This window comes from Polypterus senegalus, chromosome 10, assembly GCF_016835505.1.
Source record: "Polypterus senegalus isolate Bchr_013 chromosome 10, ASM1683550v1, whole genome shotgun sequence".
NCBI classification, from domain to species: domain Eukaryota; kingdom Metazoa; phylum Chordata; class Cladistia; order Polypteriformes; family Polypteridae; genus Polypterus; species Polypterus senegalus.
The window spans coordinates 143739660-143763973 of record NC_053163.1 but is presented as its reverse complement, the minus strand read 5'-3'; the positions used below and the strand labels follow the sequence as shown (position 1 = coordinate 143763973).

Here is a 24314-nt window from a genome sequence, read left to right as displayed (position 1 = left end):
AAATAATTATGACGGTGTACAGTCTTACTAAGTTGTGTGAAGTACTGCAGAAAACTTGTGATAGATGATGACACTGATGGTGACAGGTGACATGACCGAAGTGTCTGGATGTCATCAGCATAACAGTGGAAGCTAATGTTATATTTACGAAAGATATTGCCAAGTGGAAGGAGTTAAATAGTGAAAAGGAGGGGCCCCAGGACAAAGCCCACCTGAAGTAACAGCGGTGGGTTGGGATGTGAAAGTTTTAAGCTGAACAAACTGAGTGCGGCTTGAGAGGTAGGATCTGAACCATAATCTATTGCGAAGAGGTAGTGTGACAAATAGTACCAAAGGCCGCACTCAGATCAAGAAGGATGAGAATAGTAATTAAACCAGAATCAGCTGGTCATTAGTAATTTGTATAAGTGCCGTTTCTGTACTGTGGAGGGGACGAAAACCAGACTGGAACTGTTCATACAGATTACTTTGAGATAAATGAGAATGAAGTTGAATAGCCACTATTTGTTCAAGAATTTTGGAAATGAAGGGTAGATTAGAAATAGGATGAAAATTACTGAAATTAGTCGGATCGGCACCAGGTTTTTTTCAGTATTGGGGTTATCTTACAAGCATTAGGATTTTTTTTCTTTTTTCTTCACACAGAGAACCATAGACAATTGGAATAAGCTACCAAGTAGCATGGTAGACAACAGGACTTTAGAAGAATTAAATAGATAGGATTGGCTAGCTCTGTAAGGTTCATGGCCCGTCTCTACTGACTTGTACCCCACAACATAACAGCAGATGTCTCTATTAGGCTCAATCCAGCATTCACCTAGTCATTCAGCAGCAGTCCTTGTCCCTCTGATACCTAGTCCTACACCACTGTAATACTCAACTATCTTTTAGTACTTATATTTACACTATAACCTGATCTCCACCTACATTAAGCAAATGTTATGGCATCACAACTGCACTGCTGTTTACTCTGTAAACTCACTCTTTCCATGTTTATCACTGAATTTATTTACAGTGACCACAGAGACTTGACCAGGGTTAAAGACAAAAGACACACACACACAAAAAAAGTGAATTTTAAAAAATATTTATTATTTCTATGCATTTGTTGAGAACAATTTGGTAAAATGTTTTTACTGTAAATATTGTGACTCTAATACACACAGGAAGTAAAAATGCTAGGTTTGAATACACAATGGGTGGATGGAAAAATCGAGGGTACACCTTATTTAGAAGGATTTAGGAGTTACAGTGGACTCTAAGCTATCAACTTCCCAAGCGTATTCAGAAGCCATTAAGAAGGCAAACAGAATGTTAGGTTATATAGCACGACGTGTAGAATACAAGTCACAGGAGGTTCTGCTCAAGCTTTATAACGCACTGGCGAGGCTTCATCTTGAGTACTGTGTGCAGTTTTGGTTTTCAGGCTACAAAAAGGGCATAGCAGCACTAGAAAAGGTCCAGAGAACAGCAACTAGGCCGATTACAGGGGTTGAATTATGAATAAAGATTAAAAGAGCTGAGCCTTTACAGTTTAAGCAAACAAAGATTAAGAGGTGACATGATTGTGGTGTTTAAAATTATGAAAAGAATTAGTACAGTGGATCGAGACTGTTACTTTAAAATGAGTTCATCAAGAACACGGGGACACAAACTTGTTAAGGGTAAATTTCACACAAACATTAGGAAGTTTTTCTTTACACAAAGAACGACAGATACTTGGAATAAACTACGAAATAGAGTGGTAGACAGTAAGACTTTAGGGACTTTCAAAACTGGACTTGATGTTTTTTTGGAAGAAATAAGTGGATAGGACTGGCGAGCTTTGTTGGGCTGAATGGCCTGTTCTCGTCTAGAGTGTTCTAATGTTCTAATAATAGCAGCATTTTTCACTCCTATGAAGCATACCACATCTAATACCTACCCTTACCTCATGCACACTCATGGATTCATCCTCTTTTAAATTTCTTCCTAATTTTTTTGGTGTGGGCTCAGGTCATACTGTGTATAAATACACATTAATCAAGCTATATAATTAGAATCTTTAAAAAGCCAAAAATTCCCATTCCTTTTCCTCCTCAATTGAATTACTGTATCAAATTACCATAGGCCCAAGACACTTACCGACATGTAGGAGCGGGTTCCCACAAAGGAATTGGCCATGGAGTCAATAAGCTGGCCACTCACTCCAAAGTCACATAACTTGATTTCCCCGCGAGAGTTCACCAGGATGTTAGATGGTTTTACATCTGTGTAAAACAAATAAATAAATAAAATCCGATAAATTCATATGAGGGTTAAAATGCATTTTCAACTAATAAACTATGAACATCTTTGATATTACACATCAGCTTTCCCTGGTCATAAGTTCTATAGTCACTAGTGAATGCACAACTTCCTTCTATGTATTAATCTGTAAAATATATTTTATGTCACATCTTGTAGGAGGTATGTGAAATATGCACTAAATGAGGATTTATTAAATACAGAACAATTAAAGAAGTTAGCAGATTTAGGTGCAGTATGATGGACACGGAAAGATATCCAAAACAGTAGGATATGTATTGATCAGTACAACTGAGTGAGCACAAAATTTGTAAATTCATGTAAGAAATTATAAAACACCTTTTTCCAGGTCCCCCTTAATGGAGTTTGCCTATTATCCCTGTGCGCACTGGTTTCCTCCCACAGTCAAGACATGAAGGTTAGATGAACTGGCATTGCGGTGTACATGTTCACCCTGTGATGGACTGGTGCCTTGTACAGGAGTTGTTCTTGCCCTGTGCCAGATGATTTATAGGGTAGCTGCCCTGTGACCCTGCCCTGGATAAACAGGTTATGTAAATAGATAGATGGACAGATACTTGATTGGGCCAGCACTGATAGGCATATTACCCTTGTCGTTTCAAATATGATTTTATATATATATATATATTTTTATATTAATGTCTTAAAAACTGTATTTTGAGTCCAGTTCCTAACTTGACTAAAGAATAATTGTGTGTACTGAAATAATACTAGTGTGACTTAAATTTTTAAATCGCTTTAAAATATGTTCAAGCACAGAACATCTGCACTTTTGGCTGTAATCTGGAGCATAGTTGTATTAACAACATCAAAACACTTGTTACAATTCCCAAAGTCTTTTATCCACAAGTCTGAATATTGTTTGAATAAAATGATTCTCTGTTAAAATAGTTTAATATATCTCTCTGCAAAAACGCTACTGTGTTGATTGCTTGCATGGCTATTCGTTTAGCAGCCATTTCTGCAATTTGATGTGTCATATCAAGTTCTGGAAACTCCTGCCTGCTGAATAATGACTGAAGTCTAACAAATTTAAACAAGGTACAGTGTTTGAGACCCTGAATGCAACTGTAAATAAGGCAGCATTAACGAGTTCCATTCCAAGAGCACATTCACAAGTCCACTTTGTTTGTAAGTTCGGCAAACTCAGCCTAAGCACCCAAATAACACAATACAACTCCCAACCCTCAACTTCTATAGAAAACATGTACATATATACGGCAATTTGTACACAAGAAAATGCTTTTAAAAGTTAATATTTAGCATTTTGTTAGATTTATTGTGTATTTTAACAACAGCAAAGCTATTTTTTGTTTCCTTTATTTTCCATCAACTGGTATTCCATTTATGCTAAATGGTATCCAACGTTTGCAGAGCTTAACGACCTCTCCTCAACCCCTATCAAAAACATTTGTACTGTACAGTACTCAAGAATGTGCTTTAAAAAGTTAATTTGTATTTTTTTTTCTTATAGATTTCCATTGCATTTCAACAACAAACAACTGAAAGTTATTTTTTTCATTTCCCTTGTTTTCCATCAGCTGATCTCAATACAGTAGACTCGCTTACCATTTCTGGCTGCCACACACAAAGTGAGCAATCAGATAGCATCATCACTCAACATCTACAGTACTGCCCATCACTTAATATTGATGCCCAGTAAGTGTTTTTGGTGACGATTCATGGAATGCTTTGAAGCAAGGACAAAAAGTCCTTCAGCTGCTAACTCCTGTTTGAGTGAATCAAAATAAAAGCCCTCACTAAGCCTACGGTACTCCTGATGGGATGCTCATTTCCGAAGATCATACAATAGAGTCGATTAGGACAAGGCGAAAAGAATAAGCTGTTCATGAGATTCGACCGAAGGTCCCTATTTCGCCTGCACTCAACCACACTAGTTGGTTTTGTACTGCATGTTAACGTAGGCCTGTCTCTGAGTGAAGAAGAATTGCCCTTAATGAGTTTCTAACTGTGTCCACATGTTCTTGTTGAGCACACTAAATTCCAGGCATCTAGGGCTGGAAATAAAGTGTGTTAACTAAATGTAAACAGAGATACAGCCAAAAGAACAACCATTCACAGAGGTTGCACGCATGTGACTGAGAATGTAAACAGTAATAGTGTGGGTTTTGGGCTCCTCCTAGTGACAGATACGCAAACTAACTTACGTGCTGCTGTGAAATTTGATGCTACACTAATTTCACTTATTTAAATAATGCATGTCCACATCTTTGAAATTTCATAACTTGAAGGTTCATAATGTAGGGGACATACTGTACTGAAAATAAAGCAGCTTAATTCTCTATGCATCCCTTTTATAATCTTTGAATATTGATACTTTATTGTCATATCAGTTTTGGTTGGATGGAATTTGATTTGGTTAAGCACATACAAATGAACATTATTTCAGACATATACAGTGCATCATTAAGTATTCACAGCGCATCACTTTTTCCACATTTTGTTATGTTACAGCCTTATTCCTAAATCGATTAAATTCTTTTTTTTCCTCAGAATTCTATACACAACACCCCATAATGACAAAGTGAAAAAAGTTTACTTGAGGTGTTTGTAAATTTATTAAAAATAAAAAAATTGAGAAAGCACATGTACATAAGTATTCACAGCCTTTGCCATGAAGCTCCAAATTGAGCTCAGGTGCATCCCGTTTCCCCTGATCATCCTTGAGATGCTTCTGCAGCTTAATTGGAGTCCACCTGTGGTAATTTCAGTTGATTGGACACAATTTGGAAAGGCACACACCTGTCTATAGAAGGTCTCACAGTTGACAGTTCATGTCAGAGCAAAAACCAAGCATGAAGTCAAAGGAATTGTCTGTAGCCCTCCGAGACAGGATTGTCTTGAGGCATAAATCTGGGGAAGGTTACAGAAACATTTCTGCTACTTTGAAGGTCCCAATGAGCACATTGGCCTCCATCATCCATAAGTGGAAAAAGTTCGAAACCACCAGGACTCTTCCTAGAGCTGGCCGGCCATCTAAACTGAGCGATCAGGGGAGAAGGGCCTTAGTCAGGGAGGTGACCAAGAACCCAATGGTCACTCTGTCAGAGCTCCAGAGGTCCTCTGTGGAGAGGAGTACCTTCCAGAAGGACAACCATCTCTGCAGCAATCCACCAATCAGGCCTGTATGGTAGAGTGGCCAGATGGAAGCCACACCTTAGTAAAAGGCACATGGCAGCCCGCCTGGAGTTTCCCAAAAGGCACCTGAAGGACTCTCAGACCATGAGAAACAAAATTCTCTGGTCTGATGAGACAAAGATTAAACTCTTTGGTGTGGAATGCCAGACGTCACGCTTGGAGGAAACCAGGCACCGTTTATCACCAGGCCAATAAAATCCCTACAGTGAAGCATGATGGTGGCAGCATCATGCTGTGGGGATGTTTTTCAGCGGCAGGAACTGGGAGACTAGTCAGGATAAAGGGAAAGATGACTGCAGCAATGTACAGAGACATCCTGGATAAAAACCTGCTCCAGAGCGCTCTTGACCTCAGAATGGGGCGATGATTCATCTTTCAGCAGGACAACGACCCTAAGCACACAGCCAAGATATCAAAGGAGTGGCTTCAGGACAACTCTGTGAATGTCCTTGAGTGGCCCAGACTTGAATCCGATTGAACATCTCTGGAGAGATCTTAAAATGGCTGTGCACCGACGCTTCCAATCCAACCTGATGGAACTTGAGAAGTGCTGCAAAGGAAGGGGTGAAACTGGCCAAGGATAGGTGTGCCAAGCTTGTGGCATCATATTCAAAAAGACTTGAGGCTGTAATTGCTGCCAAAGGTGCATCAACAAAGTATTGAGTAAAGGCTGTGAATACGTATGTACATGGGATTTCTGTTTTATTATTTTTAATCAATTTGCAAAAACCTCAAGTAAACTTTTTTCACGTTGTCATTATGGGGTGTTGTGTAGAATTCTGAGGAAAAAATGAATTTAATCCATTTTGGAATAAGGCTGTAACATAACAAAATGTGGAAAAAGTGATGCGCTGTGAATACTTTCTGGATGCACTGTAATACAGGAAAACCAGTAATAATTTTTTACATTCATATAGCGTTTTTCTCACTACTCAAAATTATTACCCGACATGCCCAAGCAACTAATTTAACTCACAAAAAAAATGACTGATCAAGTTTTTTTGGAGGTTCTACTTCAGTAACTATTTGTTAAGGTTGGGGATTTAAATTTTTTGTTGCTATGGTTGATTTCTGGAATATTCTGTGCATTCTGTGTGGTGTTTGAATAGTTTACTCATGTTTACATGAATTTGAACTACTGTTTACAATCAAAATCCAGGTCAAACAGCAGCTCTAATCTGATTCAATTGTAGCACCCCAGGGCTTGAATTGTGCTCCATCACAGACAGGATCCCATCTAATTTTAGTTGTTGCTGAATTAAGCTTCAATTTGTGATCACGAAGTAGGCAAGTGTGTATAGGCAATGGAAGTAAGGATAAACAGTTATCTTAGTACACAATTACACACTTCTGTTAAGAATTACAAGACATCAATTGGAACAGACTGTTCCCATATGCATCCATTAACAGCCCAATCAATACAAGCATAGGGTTAAGGGAAAGTGGAACCCAAGATAGCACCAACATACTAAGCAGAAACCAAGCCAGGACATTAGAAGAAACACTAACTACTAAATACCAGGCCAATTTAGAAGTGCCAATTGACCTAGCACACATCTTTCAGATGTGGGAGATAAACCTGAATACCTGAATGAGATCTGGGCTCTGATTCTTCTTATTTTAAATACTCTAAGAATAGATGGTGAAAGGAAAGCATGTTGGCTCTATTGATCTAATTTTTTGGAGTGCAGAATGGGTTATCATCATGGCTACAACTTTCTGTTCTACTGAGCCACTCTTCATTTTAATAAGTTACATTCACATTGTTGTTATTTTATATGGCTGATGGCTTTATCTAAAGTGATTTAAATGATAAGGATATTTTACAACTATTTTTAAATACATTTTTACAACACAGGTCACAGCCAGGTAAGCGACTTGCTCAGGGTCGTATAGTCAGTCACAGGCAAGAATTTAATAGCCACGACTGCTGTTTCAAGCAGAGACCCTTGGCCTCTTGCACAATACTGCCATGTTATTGCTGGCTAAGTACACTACATTACTAGAATATACTCATCTTACAAAGAAACTATAACTAAGAAAACATTAATATTTCATTAGAGTTCTGGCAAAGAAACGCAGAGGGGCTAATACAGGGTGATACACTATGTCTCACTATATACGCAATATACCTCCACCCTGAAGACAACTACAAGAAGCAACAAATTAAAACAAGTTAGAAAATGTATGCATTGCTTAACATCCAGGTGTGTTCAGGGACTTAAGTTAACTAATACGGAAGTCTGAGTCTTTCACATGTTTTTAATTACCTCATTTAAGAGTCAGTTATTACATTTTTATTTATTATATATTTTTGTAACAATAAGTAACATTAAAAAAATAACAGCAGTAATAGAATATAGTTACACATGCTAGTAGACTGCATTAAGCATATACTTTTCAACAGTATTGTACAATGTGATGTAGTTAAAAATGTAACAAACAGGCTTGTGGTAGCTCAATAGCTTTTATACACAGCAGATTCTAATTCAAGTGATATAAAAATGGCATCAATTGATATGCGTTTATGGTAGAGGGTTTATGACTAACTAAAGTTAATTTTTTTTTAAAACATAACATTTTTGAAAAAATGTCCAATACAGTGGTTCCCAATAATTATCAAAAGAAAAATGAATATGAAGACAAAATGGCCAACACCATCATAAAATCACTACCATGAAAAGACAAAATGCAACCAAACTTGTCATTTAGCTATTAATATTAATTAAAACTCAGCCATTATTTAAAATTACAGTATATAACTATCTTTAAATTTAGAAATTAACCAATTTACTGCAAAATGGATAACCAAATTTGACAATTACCTTAGAGATTTTAATTCCAGTCTGAAGATACACACACAAGCTGTAACCCATGCTTAGTCTGTTGTACTTTATACTGCTAAAAAACTCTTTCAGCAAGCATAAACTGTAATCCTGTACTCTCCTTGCTATTTGTGGCACAGTCAGCCTCTTCACTTCACTGCACTGCATAAACTGTGTACCACAACACAGTCCTTGTTGCAGGCCCAGCAGCTCCTATCATCTTCCTTGCGCATCAACTGCAGTTCCACTTCTAAACCCATCCTATGTTTATATTAACTACAGTAACTGCACCTTTCCTGTGCTATTAATTAGTTCAAACACCATTTAGCTGCAGGATGATGAAGTTTATTTTTTTATAATACAGTCAAAACAGTCTTATATTTTCTAACATAACTGTTTTCCTCTTCATTTGCAGGAAAATGAATTTTGTTTTTGTACTTTTATGGTTATACTTTCTCAAAGCTGTGGGAAAAGTTTGCTTCTATAGGAGTTGCTTGTGTGTGGACTCAATCAAGTTAAAAGAACTATCACGTTTCATGATGAGTTATAGTGAGTTCAGGTATTGTGGCATTTTGGGTATTGTGGAGAACAGGCTTAAATCTCCTCTTTCAGATGCTATTTAATGCTGGATGGGTTACATCTGATACAATCAGATAGAGAAGAAAAAGCATGAGGGGGTCCGGAGAGCACATTACAGTTTATTAAAGTTGAAATGTGTGACCCAAACTTTGAAATGCAGTTTGAATTCATCTATGTTGTTGACTGGAAGGGGGGCTGCATCATTAAGTTGCTTATTTATTTATTTATTTTTTTTAAGTTCACCAACAGAAATGATTCACTCCATGTGAACACTTTAAAGAGAAGTCATTCTGAACGTTTACGTCTTCAATCAGGCAGTTTTAGATGAACTGACTTCGAACAGCATGTTGCTTTTGTAGACACAGCGATCCGAACCTGTGTTCAAGTGTTAATGCTTTTAAATGCAAACCTATGGTACATCTGGACACGTCTCACCATCCTACTGCCACCTTCAAGCTTTTTAATGACAGCAGCAGTTCTTCATTATCCAAGCCACAGGTTCTTATGTATGTTGTTTTTGTTTTGTTGTTTACGATTTTAATTATATATGTGTATGTTCTTCTTCTGAGCTTCAGTAAAGTTTTAATTTCCCCTTAACGTATATCTAATTTAAAATATACAAGTTGATGTAACCACTACCAAGATAAAATAGAGACAGTAAACAAATTTTTGACTAAAGTTGCACAGAATGTTTCTTTGTTTTAATACAGATGAGCTTGCAGATTCGCCAATGCTTTTCAATGGAAGATTTTCAATGTTCAGAACTGTCTTCAGACATCTGAACAAAAAATTAACTGCCTCAAAACATTTTCTTGAAGAAGAAGTGTGCCAAATTTCAACAAAAACTATACCATAATGGGGTGAAGTTGTTTCTTTCGGACAGACAAACAGACAGATATGATTATCACAGTAGGTGCTTCTTGCATTATATGTAAACACGACTTAAAAACTGAAAGGATGGCAGAAGTACAATATTTAGTGCAATATTTAAAAATGAAAAAAAAATATATATAAAATGACTGTACACTAACTTGCTAAATCTCTGAATTATGCCTTAATATACATGTATGTATACTGCTCAAAAGTTGAAGCTCAAAAGTTGAACAGCCTTCATTAGGCTAAAACAATGAAAAGAAGTAATAATATCTAAAACTGAATCTAAGACGTACATTAGGTTAGGCTAGGGAAGGAAATTAGGTAGTGCACATTGACTGAGACACCATGCTGACATCATTTGGAGCATGCTGAAGTCCAAATGTAATTAAAGAATTAAGAACAAGTCTAGAACAGGTACTACCAGTAAATGGTGTCTGCAGTTCAGAGGTTTCAGATATGGTGTGGTTCTGTTCACAATAGAGATGGGTTTGAACTATCAATAAAATTAACAGCAGCCACTTCAAAAACAAAAACTGAAAAATCCTCTGCAAATAATATCCCTTAAAAAGTATTGCCATGGTGGTGGCCACCATTGTTGGTAATGTATTTCAAAAGGGATCCGCATCCAAAATGTCCAATTTAATAATAACTTTATTTACACAGCATTTAACATACATTTACATGCAACTCAAGCAACTGCTTTCCACTGATTAATCAACAATCTGCCCAAACCCCAATAGTTGTTAATTTGTCCAATCAAACATTACCAGTACATACTGCCCTGCTCTGCAATGGACTGCTAGTATGTTCTGGAAGAAACTGATTACCTGCATGCTTCTGCTACAACACTTTTAACCATAAAACTTTGAAGGTTATCAGCCTACATATTACCCCTTGCATATATTTCAAAGAAAGAACAGACACTGTGTTTATCAAATTACAGCCAAATAAGGGCATCAATAAACCAATATCTAAAAACTATAATTGTGGAAATGTAGTTAATACCCAGCCTTTTAGACCCTGACTTTATTTATGTGCAACCACGTGAATGTCTTAGAACTTAAAATAAATTTACCATCCTATAATGTATCTGAAAGAGCTGAACACTCAGTTTAAATTGTCCAAGAAACATTTGCAGATTTGGTATGTCCTCACATACACTGTGGAATGTAGGGCATGTATCATCTTGCTAAAAACTGGAATTCTCCATAAAAATGTAAATTTCCACATGTTAACTGAAGAGACTGTTTGATAAATCAAAAACATGTATCATAATAATATATTCAAGCGAAAGTAAAAGTTATAAATGAGACTCGGCTGACAATCAACTTCTGCATTTTATGCCCAAGTAGGACTTTGTTATTTACTCATCAATGAGAGCAGACCATTCAGACAAACAAACTTATCAATCCAAGTCCCCTAATTTCTCTAGAATGACATCAAGCTGAGTTTTAAAGATTTCAAAAGTACAACTGCCTACCATGCTATTTCCATATTTGTGATGATCTGTACAAAGAAAAACTTTCTGCTGTTCAGTTCAAAACACATTCTTTGTATTCAACACACTGGGCTACCTAACTTACCTAATTTTTATTTGCACTGTTCATTTTCTCAGTATACTGTCTGGATGTAGATAGTGAAGAGACCCCTAAGACGTTTGGTCATTATTCTCTTAACTCACCCCCTTCCAAAAAGCAGTATCAACCAAAATAATAGCTGATATTTTCCATTTCTTTAAATGGGCAGATTCCTAGAACCACTATATTCTAGGAAGCTTGAAGCTAAAAAAAAGCTATTTTTTTATCATGTGAGGGACCTTCCTCTCAAAAGTGTGCTAATTCAGACAGAATGGGAAAAAAAACAATAATTTTATAAATTGCTATATCTAGATGATGTATTCAACATCCGAATGGTACATTTCATTGTGATTCACCATCTCAAACATACAGGGCCAGGCCCAGAAATTGTTGATTGTAAAACTGGTTTACAAATGACTCTGCACCTGCATTCACAGCAGTTCCACTGGGAGGACCTTTCTCAGGAATCCAGAATTATTTTTCTAAATTTAAACACTGAACCAACAAGTAGATGGATAGCCTGTGTAGCTATTCATGTAGGCATTTACTGCAGCAGATACAGGGAGTGAAGAAAAAAGAAAAGATAAGGAATGAGGAAATTGGTCCTTTTACTTAGCAACACATATTATTCATTAAGCATATTCCTTGATTTTGGCTACTTTTTAAAATTGATGTCAAACAACTACAGCCTGTACCTGCACTAACATTTTCACTACAAACAGATGGACTTTTTAAATTGTATTTTGGCATCTCTGCTTTGTTAGAATAAACATAATTAGTTGAAGTCTGGGCATTAAATTTTTTCTATTTTTACAGTGCAATACAAATCTATTTTTTCTCCCATTTGATATTTCACAAGTTATCCCTTTTTCCTATATACCTAACAAGCTTTGCCAAGCCTATACATTTTTGTAATTATAGTGTTTGCCAAGAAATCCATACCAATGCTGATTAAGTTCTTTGTTACATCATGTTATTTAAAGCATACCTTCTATTCAAAAGCAACAGCTCTCATGTAACATTCTCTTTTGTTTTCTTCCAGAATCACAAAAATTAGACTTTTCCAAACAGATTTTAACGGTTTTCAGTTTGACGAAAAACTTACTTGCAAGTTTCCTTTTTTTTTTTTAAACACACTTTGTTTCTTCACTTTTTATTGACATACATACATACATGCAGTACTAGCAGCTCTACATATGTATACTTCCATACAAGTTACATCTGTGAACTGAACATGATAGATGGGAAAGGAAATGTTTAGCAGTCAGAAGCCTATTCATGGCTTGAGGTTTAAGCAACTCCTAAGGAGCAAGGAAGAAAGAGAAAGGTGAGCAGGTCATGAAAACCAGCACAATACTGCTGAGGAAAGAAATAAGAGCAATGATAATGCAGTGAAAAGAAAATAAAGCACAGGCAAAATGTTAGAAATTTAAAATCATTCAGAAAAACTAGGGCTAAGTTCACTCTACATCCGAGTTCTGATTTTATCCATTCATAATATATGTGACAAAGATTCAAGCCTTTTACAAAAAAAAAATTGAAACCTTTACAACTAATATGCAATATTACATCTGTTACAGTACAGGCATGTGTGATTTGAATGTAACTGGGTCTGAACACTTGAATGTTGACTGTCTAGAAAAGTGTAGTTCCCCTGACTAATTACCTGTCAGTGTTGAAGCAAAATTCATCATATTTTTTTGTTGAAAATCAAAATGGATGACAGTACAGATGCAGAATGTCAATGCAAAGCAAGATGGATATATACACATACATATATATACATATACATATATATACATATACATATATATATATATACACACATACTGTATATATACACACACACATATATACATACTGTATATACAACATATACATATCTACATATATACTGTATATACACATATATATACAAATCTACATATATATATCTACATATATATATATATATATATATATATTAGGTGGGACTCATTAAAAAATTAATCCAATTAATTAGAGGCTGTGTAAGAATTAATCTTGATTAATCGTATGTAATCGCACACGGAAATTTGCCCCAAATCGCAAATGGTTTTTTTTTTTTAAATTTAAAAGGGTTTTAGTGGGCTTACAGAATCAAATAATAGACATGGACATGAATATTGTAAACTGAAGCTGTTTTAATTTCTGAAAAAAAGCTTTTAAACTGCATTTGAATTCAAAACAGAAACAAAAATATCATCCCTGGTTAAAATTGGGCAGACTTAAAAATAAAGTGGTAGTTTAAGTACTTTAAGTACATTTTCAGAATAGTATTGTCTTTAAATAATAATAACCAAAATTTCACCATAAAGTGCAGTTTTTCTTCTTAAAAAATAAGTCAGAAACATAAAAGGTAATTTGACCAGCTTACTCTTTAAACTCTGAGTAACATTAGCCAAAATTATTTTGTACATTAGGCTAAAACAGTGTGATCATTGAACATTTTGTAATTAGATGTATTTAGAATTACTAACGGTCACGGAAGTCCAATGATCCCCAGTAAGAGCCACAAAGTCCGCTTTCTGTAATGCATCTAATTTTGCTTGCTTTTCAGTGTGCACAAAACCATGCTTTTATCAAGGCTTCGCTCGGGTAGTCGAAATGATCAGTCGTAGGAGCAGCGCTTTATTCCGACTCTAACATTTTTGTAGCTGTGATGTGTGCATCAGTGTAATGGATGTACCAGGAAATCATGCATTGACAAAAGTTCCGTTTGCTTGGAATTGAAAGTGTGATTAAATCGTTATTTTTAACGCGTTATGGAGTACATGCATCGAAGCTTCTCAGCTGTGCTTGTGCTAAGAAAGGGAAAATTTTAAAAATAACGTAACATGATTCTGCGTTAACCTAATATTTTTCATACGTCCCAAACCAAGGAGATGCTAAGGTAAAATGAATCGGTAGCGCGCGTACATAGTCAGTACATCCCCTCTCGGGAATCGAACCTCGAATGTCGGCGTTAGAGGCTTAAGACTCTACAATTAGCCACAGCGTGTGGCTTGTCTATGCTAAAGTATGTATTGTAGATCGGGTATATATATACATTTATATATATACCGTGTATCGCAGTGGAGAAGTAGAAGTTATGAAAAGAAAAGGGAACATTTTAAAAATAACGTAACATGATTGTCAATATACAGTAATTGTTTTGTGAGTGTTATTGAATGTTGCTGTCATCAAGGATTTGATTATCATTATTTCTTTCAATCAGGCTCGTATTTGTAGGATGTGTTCAAGTTACATTCCGTGTTTGTCAATCGTTGTAAAGATAAGAGGTTTCATTCATCGATTAGTTCCTTACTGCATCAATAAACAGCTCGTCTTCCTTTTATCTGTGATGTGACAAACTGCATGCACGGGTTTTTTTACACTGTCTTCCTTTAGCAGGACATTCACTTTTTCCACCGTGTGCTTTGTTTCGCAGTAGCTGCACTTATGAATATGATTGTATGTATAAGGCGCTTCATATTTTTTGCTGCCTTCTCAATTGTGTAATTCGGTTTTGTTCAGCACTCTTTGGAACTGTTGCTTTTGTCTGTGCACTGCGTCAGTTCACGTGAGCCGCTTGGTGTTCTTGCATCGAAGGTTCCCAGCTGTACTGGTGCCATCTCGTGTAATGTCAGCTAAGACCCGGCACTTAAAAGTTTCTCTCGCAGTTTCAATGAGTTTGTGCCAAACACCACCCTGACCTTCTCATCTTCCTCTGCATAAGCACAGTCCTTCACCCGTGAACATTTACCGCAGTGTTTGTATTGGATTGCGCTGATGGACGGCCTTATATGGGCAGGCACTAAATTACAAACGCTAGTGGCAGCCTGTCTATGAACTTAATTTAATATAAACTTACGGTTCACGCCGTGCTTTGTTTCCGCAGTAGCTGTACTTATGAATATGCTTGTATGCATCATTTGCTTCATAATGTTTTTCTGCCTTCTCAATTGTGAAATGGCGTTTGTGCTCATCGCTGTTTGGAGTTCTTCCTTGTTCTCTACGTACTTACGTAGGAGGCGTGATGATGTCACACTAAACTCCGCCCCAGCGCCATCTCCAACTCAAGACTCCATTACATTATATGGGGAAAAATAGCTTCCAGTTATGACCCTTATGCGTAGAATTTCGAAATGAAAGCTGCCCAACTTTTGTAAGTAAGCTGTAAGGAATAAGCCTGCCCAAATTTCAGCCTTCTACCTACACGGGAAGTTGGAGAATTAGTAGTGAGTGAGTGAGTGAGTGAGTGAGGGCTTTGCCTTTTATTAGTATAGATAGAGATATATATATATATATATATATATATATATATATATATATATATATATACAGTGGTGTGAAAAACTATTTGCCTCCTTCTTGATTTCTTATTCTTTTGCATGTTTGTCACACAAAATGTTTCTGATCAACACACACATTTAACCATTAGTCAAATATAACACAAGTAAACACAAAATGCAGTTTTTAAATGATGGTTTTATTATTTAGGGAGAAAAAATCCAAACCTACATGGCCCTGTGTGAAAAAGTAATTGCCCCTTGTTAAAAATAACCTAACTGTGGTGTATCACACCTGAGTTCAATTTCCGTAGCCACCCCAGGCCTGATTACTGCCACACCTGTTTCAATCAAGAAATCACTTAAATAGGAGCTGCCTGACACAGAGAAGTAGACCAAAAGCACCTCAAAAGCTAGACATCATGCCAAGATCCAAAGAAATTCAGGAACAAATGAGAACAGAAGTAATTGAGATCTATCAGTCTGGTAAAGGCTATAAAGCCATTTCTAAAGCTTTGGGACTCCAGCGAACCACAGTGAGAGCCATTATCCACAAATGGCAAAAACATGGAACAGTGGTGAACCTTCCCAGGAGTGGCCGGCAGACCAAAATTACCCAAAGAGCGCAGAGACGACTCATCCGAGGGGTCACAAAGACCCCAGGACAACATCTAAAGAACTGCAGGCCTCACTTGCCTCAATTAAGGTCAGTGTTCACGACTCCACCATAAGAAAGAGACTGGGCAAAACGCCTGCATGGCAGATTTCAAGATGCAAACCACTGTTAAGCAAAAAGAACATTAGGGCTTGTCTCAATTTTGCTAAGAAACATCTCAACGATTGCCAATACTTTTGGGAAAATACCTTGTGGACTGATGAGACAAACGTTGAACTTTTTGGAAGGCAAATGTCCCGTTACATCTGGCGTAAAAGGAACACAGCTTTTCAGAAAAAGAACATCATACCAACAGTAAAATATATTGGTGGTAGTGTGATGGTCTGGGGTTGTTTTGCTGCTTCAGGACCTGGAAGGCTTGCTGTGACAGATGGAACCATGAATTCTACTGTCTGCCAAAAAATCCTGAAGGAGAATGTCCGGCCATCTGTTTGTCAACTCAAGCTGAAGCGATCTTGGGTGCTGCAACAGGACAATGACCCAAAACACACCAGCAAATCCACTTCTGAATGGCTGAAGAAAAACAAAATGAAAACTTTGGAGTGGCCTAGTCAAAGTCCTGACCTGAATCCAATTGAGATGCTATGGCATGACCTTAAAAAGGCGGTTCATGCTAGAAAACCCTCAAATAAAGCTGAATTACAACAATTCTGCAAAGATGAGTGGGCCAAAATTCCTCCAGAGCGCTGTAAAAGACTCATTGCAAGTTATCGCAAATGCTTGATTGCAGTTATTGCTGCTAAGGGTGGCCCAACCAGTTATTAGGTTCAGGGGGCAATTACTTTTTCACACAGGGCCATGTAGGTTTGGATTTTTTTTTTCTCCCTAAATAATAAAACCATCATTTAAAAACTGCATTTTGTGTTTACTTGTGTTATATTTGACTAATGGTTAAATGTGTTTGATGATCAGAAACATTTTGTGTGACAAACATGCAAAAGAATAAGAAATCAGGAAGGGGGCAAATTGTTTTTCACACCACTGTATATATATTTGTATAGGTTTCTGAAGATAGTTTCACTTTATTTTTGAAAAGAAAAAGAAAAACAACTGTGATTTAGTATGTTTATTTAACTTACTCCTCCAGTTTTTAGCACTGTTTATAAATGCAATAGAAAGAGACAACATCATTATTTATAATGTCAAATATAAATACTTGACTAAAAAAAAGAATTTTAGTATCGTATAAAATGCAGTGTGGACCATTTAGGGTATTTACTGATCATGTCAGGAGGAAAAGCACTATGGGCCTATTCATTATAGATAACCAGGGAATGCCTGCAAGCCCAACTCAACTGAAGAACAGAAAAACATAAATGAAATTAAGCAAAGTAGAAATATCAGCACTGCTGCATGGAAAGTGACCCCCCCATATACAGCAAAATTTACTGACAAAATATCGCTTGAAAAGAGGAACAAGATATACTATGCACAGCATTACATGCAGCATTTCTGCTGTTCTTCCGTCTGTTGTAGGCAAAGCAGCAATGGTTTTAGTGTGAACTCTAAAATGACTAATTGCATGGACTTTTCAAATATTTAAATACTAGTCACCCATCAAAAATGATAAGACAAAAACAAAACAAAAAAAATCTTAAATTAACAAGCCTGCCTTGGAGAAGCAAGTTGTGTACAAGCTGCAGTAACTGCTTTGGGATCCGACTAACTCCCTGTGAGTAGCAAAGGTCTCATTCTTTCAACATTTAAAAAAACTTGTATTGAAGTGACTATAGCTGCAGGTAGAAGCTCCTCTCGCACTTTACGCAACTGTTGTCCAGAAATGGCTCCATAAGCTTTATGACAACAGTCTCGGAAAGTCTTTCTCCTATGGGATGACTGGGATCTTTTCCTAAATAAGGAGTGACATTGCACATGCATTTTGTCAGCATGCCCGTGTTGATCAAACACAGGAAGCTCTACAGTCTACTTGTGACTTTACGCTGTAGGAAGATAAGTAAAGAAATTAAATGGGTAACTAACATTCAATCTGGCTTTTATATAAGTAACCTAAATGTTTTTCATACAAACACCATTACAAAACATAATCACAAACAGGGCTTTGCACAATAACTTGGTGAACTCTGTAAGCCCTGCTTTTTCTTGAAGGACATGCATATGGCAGATCAACTAGCAGGACATCGCCCAACCTGTTGCTGCATCCAGACGGTGCCATCTTTCGCCTTTACGCCTGGTGCAGCTGTGTTGTTCTTATGTGTGAGTGGACATTTCGTGTGGGGAGGGCTTCTATACTCTTTCTCCGATATACAGTGGTGTGAAAAACTATTTGCCCCCTTCCTGATTTCTTATTCTTTTGCATGTTTGTCACACAAAATGTTTCTGATCATCAAGCACATTTAACCATTAGTCAAATATAACACAAGTAAACACAAAATGCAGTTTTAAATGATGGTTTTATTATTTAGGGAGAAAAAATCCAAACCTACATGGCCCTGTGTGAAAAAGTAATTGCCCCCTTGTTAAAAAATAACCTAACTGTGGTGTATCACACCTGAGTTCAATTTCCGTAGCAACCCCCAGGCCTGATTACTGCCACACCTGTTTCAATCAAGAAATCACTTAAATAGGAGCTGCCTGACACAGAGAAGTAGACCAAAAGCACCTCAAAAGCTAGACATCATGCCAAGATCCAAAGAAATTCAGGAACAAATGAGAACAGAAGTAATTGAGATCTATCAGTCTGGTAAAGGTTATAAAGCCATTTCTAAAGCTTTGGGACTCCAGCGAACCACAGTGAGAGCCATTATCAACAAATGGCAAAACATGGAACAGTGGTGAACCTTCCCAGGAGTGGCCGGCCGACCAAAATTACCCCAAGAGCGCAGAGACGACTCATCCGAGAGGTCACAAAAGACCCCAGGACAACGTCTAAAGAACTGCAGGCCTCACTTGCCTCAATTAAGGTCAGTGTTCACGGCTCCACCATAAGAAAGAGACTGGGCAAAACGGCCTGCATGGCAGATTTCCAAGACGCAAACCACTGTTAAGCAAAAGAACATTAGGGCTCGTCTCAATTTTGCTAAGAAACATCTCAATGATTGCCAAGACTTTTGGGAAAATACCTTGTGGACTGATGAGACAAAAGTTGAACTTTTTGGAAGGCAAATGTCCCGTTACATCTGGCGTAAAAGGAACACAGCATTTCAGAAAAGAACATCATACCAACAGTAAAATATGGTGATGGTAGTGTGATGGTCTGGGGTTGTTTTGCTGCTTCAGGACCTGGAAGGCTTGCTGTGATAGATGGAACCATGAATTCTACTGTCTATCAAAAAATCCTGAAGGAGAATGTCCGGCCATCTGTTTGTCAACTCAAGCTGAAGCGATCTTGGGTGCTGCAACAGGACAATGACCCAAAACACACCAGCAAATCCACCTCTGAATGGCTGAAGAAAAACAAAATGAAGACTTTGGAGTGACCTAGTCAAAGTCCTGACCTGAATCCAATTGAGATGCTATGGCATGACCTTAAAAAGGCGGTTCATGCTAGAAAACCCTCAAATAAAGCTGAATTACAACAATTCTGCAAAGATGAGTGGGCCAAAATTCCTCCAGAGCTGTAAAAGACTCATTGCAAGTTATCGCACACGCTTGATTGCAGTTATTGCTGCTAAGGGTGGCCCAACTAGTTATAAGGTTCAGGGGGCAATTACTTTTTCACACAGGGCCATGTAGGTTTGGATTATTTTTCTCCCTAAATAATAAAAACCATCGTTTAAAAACTGCATGTTGTGTTTACTTGTGTTATATTTGACTAATGGTTAAATGTGTTTGATGATGAGAAACATTTTGTGTGACAAACATGCAAAAGAATAAGAAATCAGGAAGGGGGCAAATAGTTTTTCACACCACTGTAGAACACTCATCCAAGTTCACCACTGATATAGCAAGTCTTTATTTGTAAACTAGCAGTGTCAGATTGGGGGTATGTAAACGTGACTGAGAGAATAAAACTGAATAAAAAAAAAAAAAAAACACGCCAACTTTTACAAGTACCATAAATTTACACCGGCTGTTACAGACTCAAATCAAATGTACTGTATATTTTTATTCTATAATAGTACAATAAGAGCAGCTCACTACTCAAAATTGTCGAGCTTGGAATTGAACCGGGAACCTCTTGATTATAAGTCAACAGTTTTTACTGCTGCACCACTCAAATGGTCTTGTCAGTGTCGTACCCTAACCCAATTTTTTTTTTTGAATAAAAGTGCACTTGTTTTATTTGTACCTTTTGTGAAAGTGCTTATTTGATATTTGGACTTCAGTCTTCACACATTATACACTTCATGTCTACAATTTGTCAATTATTACTAAAACATGAAAAACAATTCCTGCCTCGCATTTCATCCCACATTTACACAGAACGTTGTAGAGACGGAACACACATGAAACGTATGTATTCCAAATGATGATATATTATTTACCCTCTACAACTCCAGGTACCTCACTGCCAGAAAAACAGATTTTAACTCTGAGAATCTTCTCTGTGACTTAAGCTACGTCTGACTCATTTTCAAAACAAAAGACGTTGATGAAGAGGTGCAAAGGAATTTAAGGTGGGCTGGGACTATGAGTTTTTTTGTAGGCGTCAGGGATTCTAGTGTTAAATACATTGTTTTACAAGAGTAGGAAACTGAATGAAGCAAAAAAAAAAAAACAAAAAAAAAAACAGAGCCATCTCAAACCCTGTCTGTATGTGGCGTGTACCTGACCAACATTTTGCATTTGATGCAGTTAACTTATGAGAGTCTGAATTTGGTTGTTCCTGCTTCCACTGTAATTCATGTTCTGTTGAAGATGGCACATATGCAACCTCCAGTATTCACCAGCAGTATTGTAGAAATAATGTGCCAAAATAGTGACTGGCTGTTCTTGCCTATAATATGGCACTGGAATAAGCGTTTTTTCTAGTATCGATATAACCAGTGTGCGGCTCTTTTTCAGGAAGACATTCTGACTGAAAGAACCTCTGCAATGAACACAAAATGTCATAAAAGTAATGAGAGAGATATTTAATATAAATCTCAAACCAAGCATATACAATATGTGGACATTATCTATGATCCAAGAAGGTTTGAGGTTTGTATTTCTGTAAGAAACAAAACCAGAAGATGAAAACTTTCAGACTAGAAATATGAACTGGCTCTGTTAACATTAATTTCCTGTACAACCTTGGTGCAGATGTGTGTAATTTAATTAAAATGCCCAACAAAATAAATATCCACACATGCAGGACTTGCACAACTGTTACATTTATTTAATTCAAGAATACAAAGAAAAAAAAGAAAAAAAATTAAATGGAGAGGGGGGACACTTCAGTAATAAGATCTCCTACTGACAGAGTACAGTTTATAAATTACTGGGCCACAATCTTATCTTCAATTCCAAAATATGAAAAGATCCAAAAACCCATATTAAAAGTGACCTGTAGCCAGTAATGCCAGCTGGTGGAGAAATGTACTTGGCAGCAGGCAGTTTGAGCATTTGTGCATTTGTGCATGTTACTATGATTTAAGGCGAAAGCTCTATAGCAAAATTGCAGTTTTTAAGACTGTGAAATCACTTTCAGAAACAAGTCTCAACAGTTTTAGAAATACTTCAGACGATGAAAAGATTAAGGTGAGATGAACCAAATTAAGACAACTGCAAATGTCTACTTTAAATTGCTTTTCCTTTCTTTCCTAAAAGATCTTAAGTACAAAACTATTTAATATGCTATAATATTTTATTCTCTGCTTATTATTTTTTACATAATGTATAGTACACTCAGACAATTTTTGCAATGAATATTCTGAGAAGAAATGGCAAAATTTTAAGTATGATGCACTGGATCAACAGTGGACAGGGTGTCAGCCTATTAAAGGACATTTTAAAAAAGTAGTCACATTCAAATGTAATTATGTGTATATAACTAAATTCTATGACTGAACAAACAGTGTGTCATGTCTAAGTCTCCTGTACCTTTAAGTGGGACAACAGCAGACATGCCAAATACATGGTGCAGCAGAAATAACTCCCACATTTAGAAAAATCACTGTGGGGTCCCCAAAGCAGGTAGAGGGGTGCGGCCCGTTCCGTTAGGTACGGTACATAATAAAGTTTTCAGTCGTCACCATGCCGTGGTCGGGTGAGCATCGAGGCTTTGTAGTGGAGGCTTTTTTCAAAAATGGCGAATCTGTAGCTGCGACGCAGAGGGTGTTTCCCACGCAGTTTGGTTTACGTGCTAATGAAAGTGTTCCAGACTGAAAAACGATTTTGCTGTGGGTTCAAAGAGTAAGGGCAACAGGAGGTTTCCAAACATTGTCCTCAGACCAACTAAAAGAGGCTATTCCAGAAGAAATTGAAGGAATTTCGCTCGACACACTAATGAGACTGATGGAAAACTTCCAAGAACGGCTCCAAATGTGTATCAGCCGTCAAGGCCACCATTTGGACGATATAATTTTTTAAACTTAAAGTAAAAAAGCTTTTTTATATCTACATTTGGGAAATAAAAAGTTAAATGCATATCTCTGCTTTTAAAAATATTTAAAAGAAATTCATGACCATTAGCACTTGCACCATGGAACAGTTTTTATCCACAGGCTGTAAGTTAACTAAATAGGCGGTCATACTGACCTCTGCATTATATTGCTTTTAATAAACTATTTTAAATTCACTGCTGCTGGTACAGTGTCACTAGTCTGTGGGAGTCATACCAGGAAGAAATGCATAGTTCAATTTAGATGATAGCGTATTTGTACTTGAACTTGAAATGGTTAAACAAACTGAAAAGCAGAAGAGACAAGGATAAAGAAATTTAAGGTTAATTTGAAGGTATAAGTGAAGAGGTATCTTTACCTGTATGCAACAGTTTTACTGGGTAGATAAGTATGCATGTCTAGCACTACATTTATGGTATCTAGACTGTGCTATTGAGACAAACTCAAATGGTGTTTGTGAGTCAAAATAAAGAAAAAAGAAATTTATATTCCTTTACACAAGAGTTTTACTGGGTTGGCAAGTATGTAGGGTTAGTACCTCAGTATCAATGAGATATTACATACTGTACACTTTATAAGCTAGCTTGGTGTGCATTATTAACACTGCATTTTGCATCATGTCTCAACATATATATTTGCGTAGAGCGATGTCTGTGTGAGTGAATGACACCTGTCAGCTAGTAGTTACCACTGACAGAGACTGCTGTAGTATAGCTATGATGATCCTAAACTTTGTGCTCAAATGATCAGATGCATGAGTTTTTTTTTTTATCAAGTTCTGTTCAAGACAGCTATAGCCATGTGCTTCTAAAAAACACACCTTATGAAAATGTAATTCTGTACTTTTATGTAATTACCTGTATACTAGGGGGCTCTGCCCCCAGCTCGCTTTGCTCGCCCACCCCCGTGTTTGGTTTACCGGTTATACAATTTAAAGAGATCGTTAATTTCATGGGAATTGTTACATATGCATTATTTTCACTTCTACTTTAAAAACTTTTGTAAAAACAATAATTGTCCTTTATTTCCGGCCCCGGTCATGGTTAATTCTCTTTCTTGCAGGATGTATAACGCTGCTCGTGTTGTGAAGTTGGAGGGGGGGGGAATTGGTGCAGCTGATCATTTGATCATTTTAAAGCCTGTACAGCCGCTGTCCTTTTTGCCACTTCGTGTCTCTGCTGCTCGCGTTGTGATCGCTTCTCGGTGATCATAAATATACAACTGACCAAATTGTGTTTTCTTTGAAATTAAACTTTTTTTTGCTTTAACTGTTGCGGGACCACAGATTCTCATAGCGTATGGTCCATTATTGTGTAAATCTAAGTTTTGTGCATTGAATGATGCGAATGCAAAAAGACTTTGTTTTCTGCTCTTTGCCTTTTCTTTCTGACCTTGCTTTGTCCTGCTTTTTTTCCCCAATTACACCTGGTCCTGATGATTAATTTCCTTTTGTTTGCGCTAATGCAATCTTTAAGTCGTTAAAGTTTCATTTATAACGTATTGTCCTTTATACGCACCAAGAC

General features: G+C 36.9%; 1 protein-coding gene across 1 annotated transcript in view; it reads right to left on the bottom strand.

The window, feature by feature from the left end:
• map2k2a (mitogen-activated protein kinase kinase 2a) overlaps window positions 1-24314 on the bottom strand; it is a 48059-nt gene that overhangs the window by 5568 nt on the left and 18177 nt on the right. Inside the window, exon 6 of the mRNA XM_039766932.1 lies at window positions 2125-2249. Coding sequence (XP_039622866.1) covers window positions 2125-2249 — 125 coding nt within the window. The remainder of the gene's footprint in view (window positions 1-2124; window positions 2250-24314) is intronic.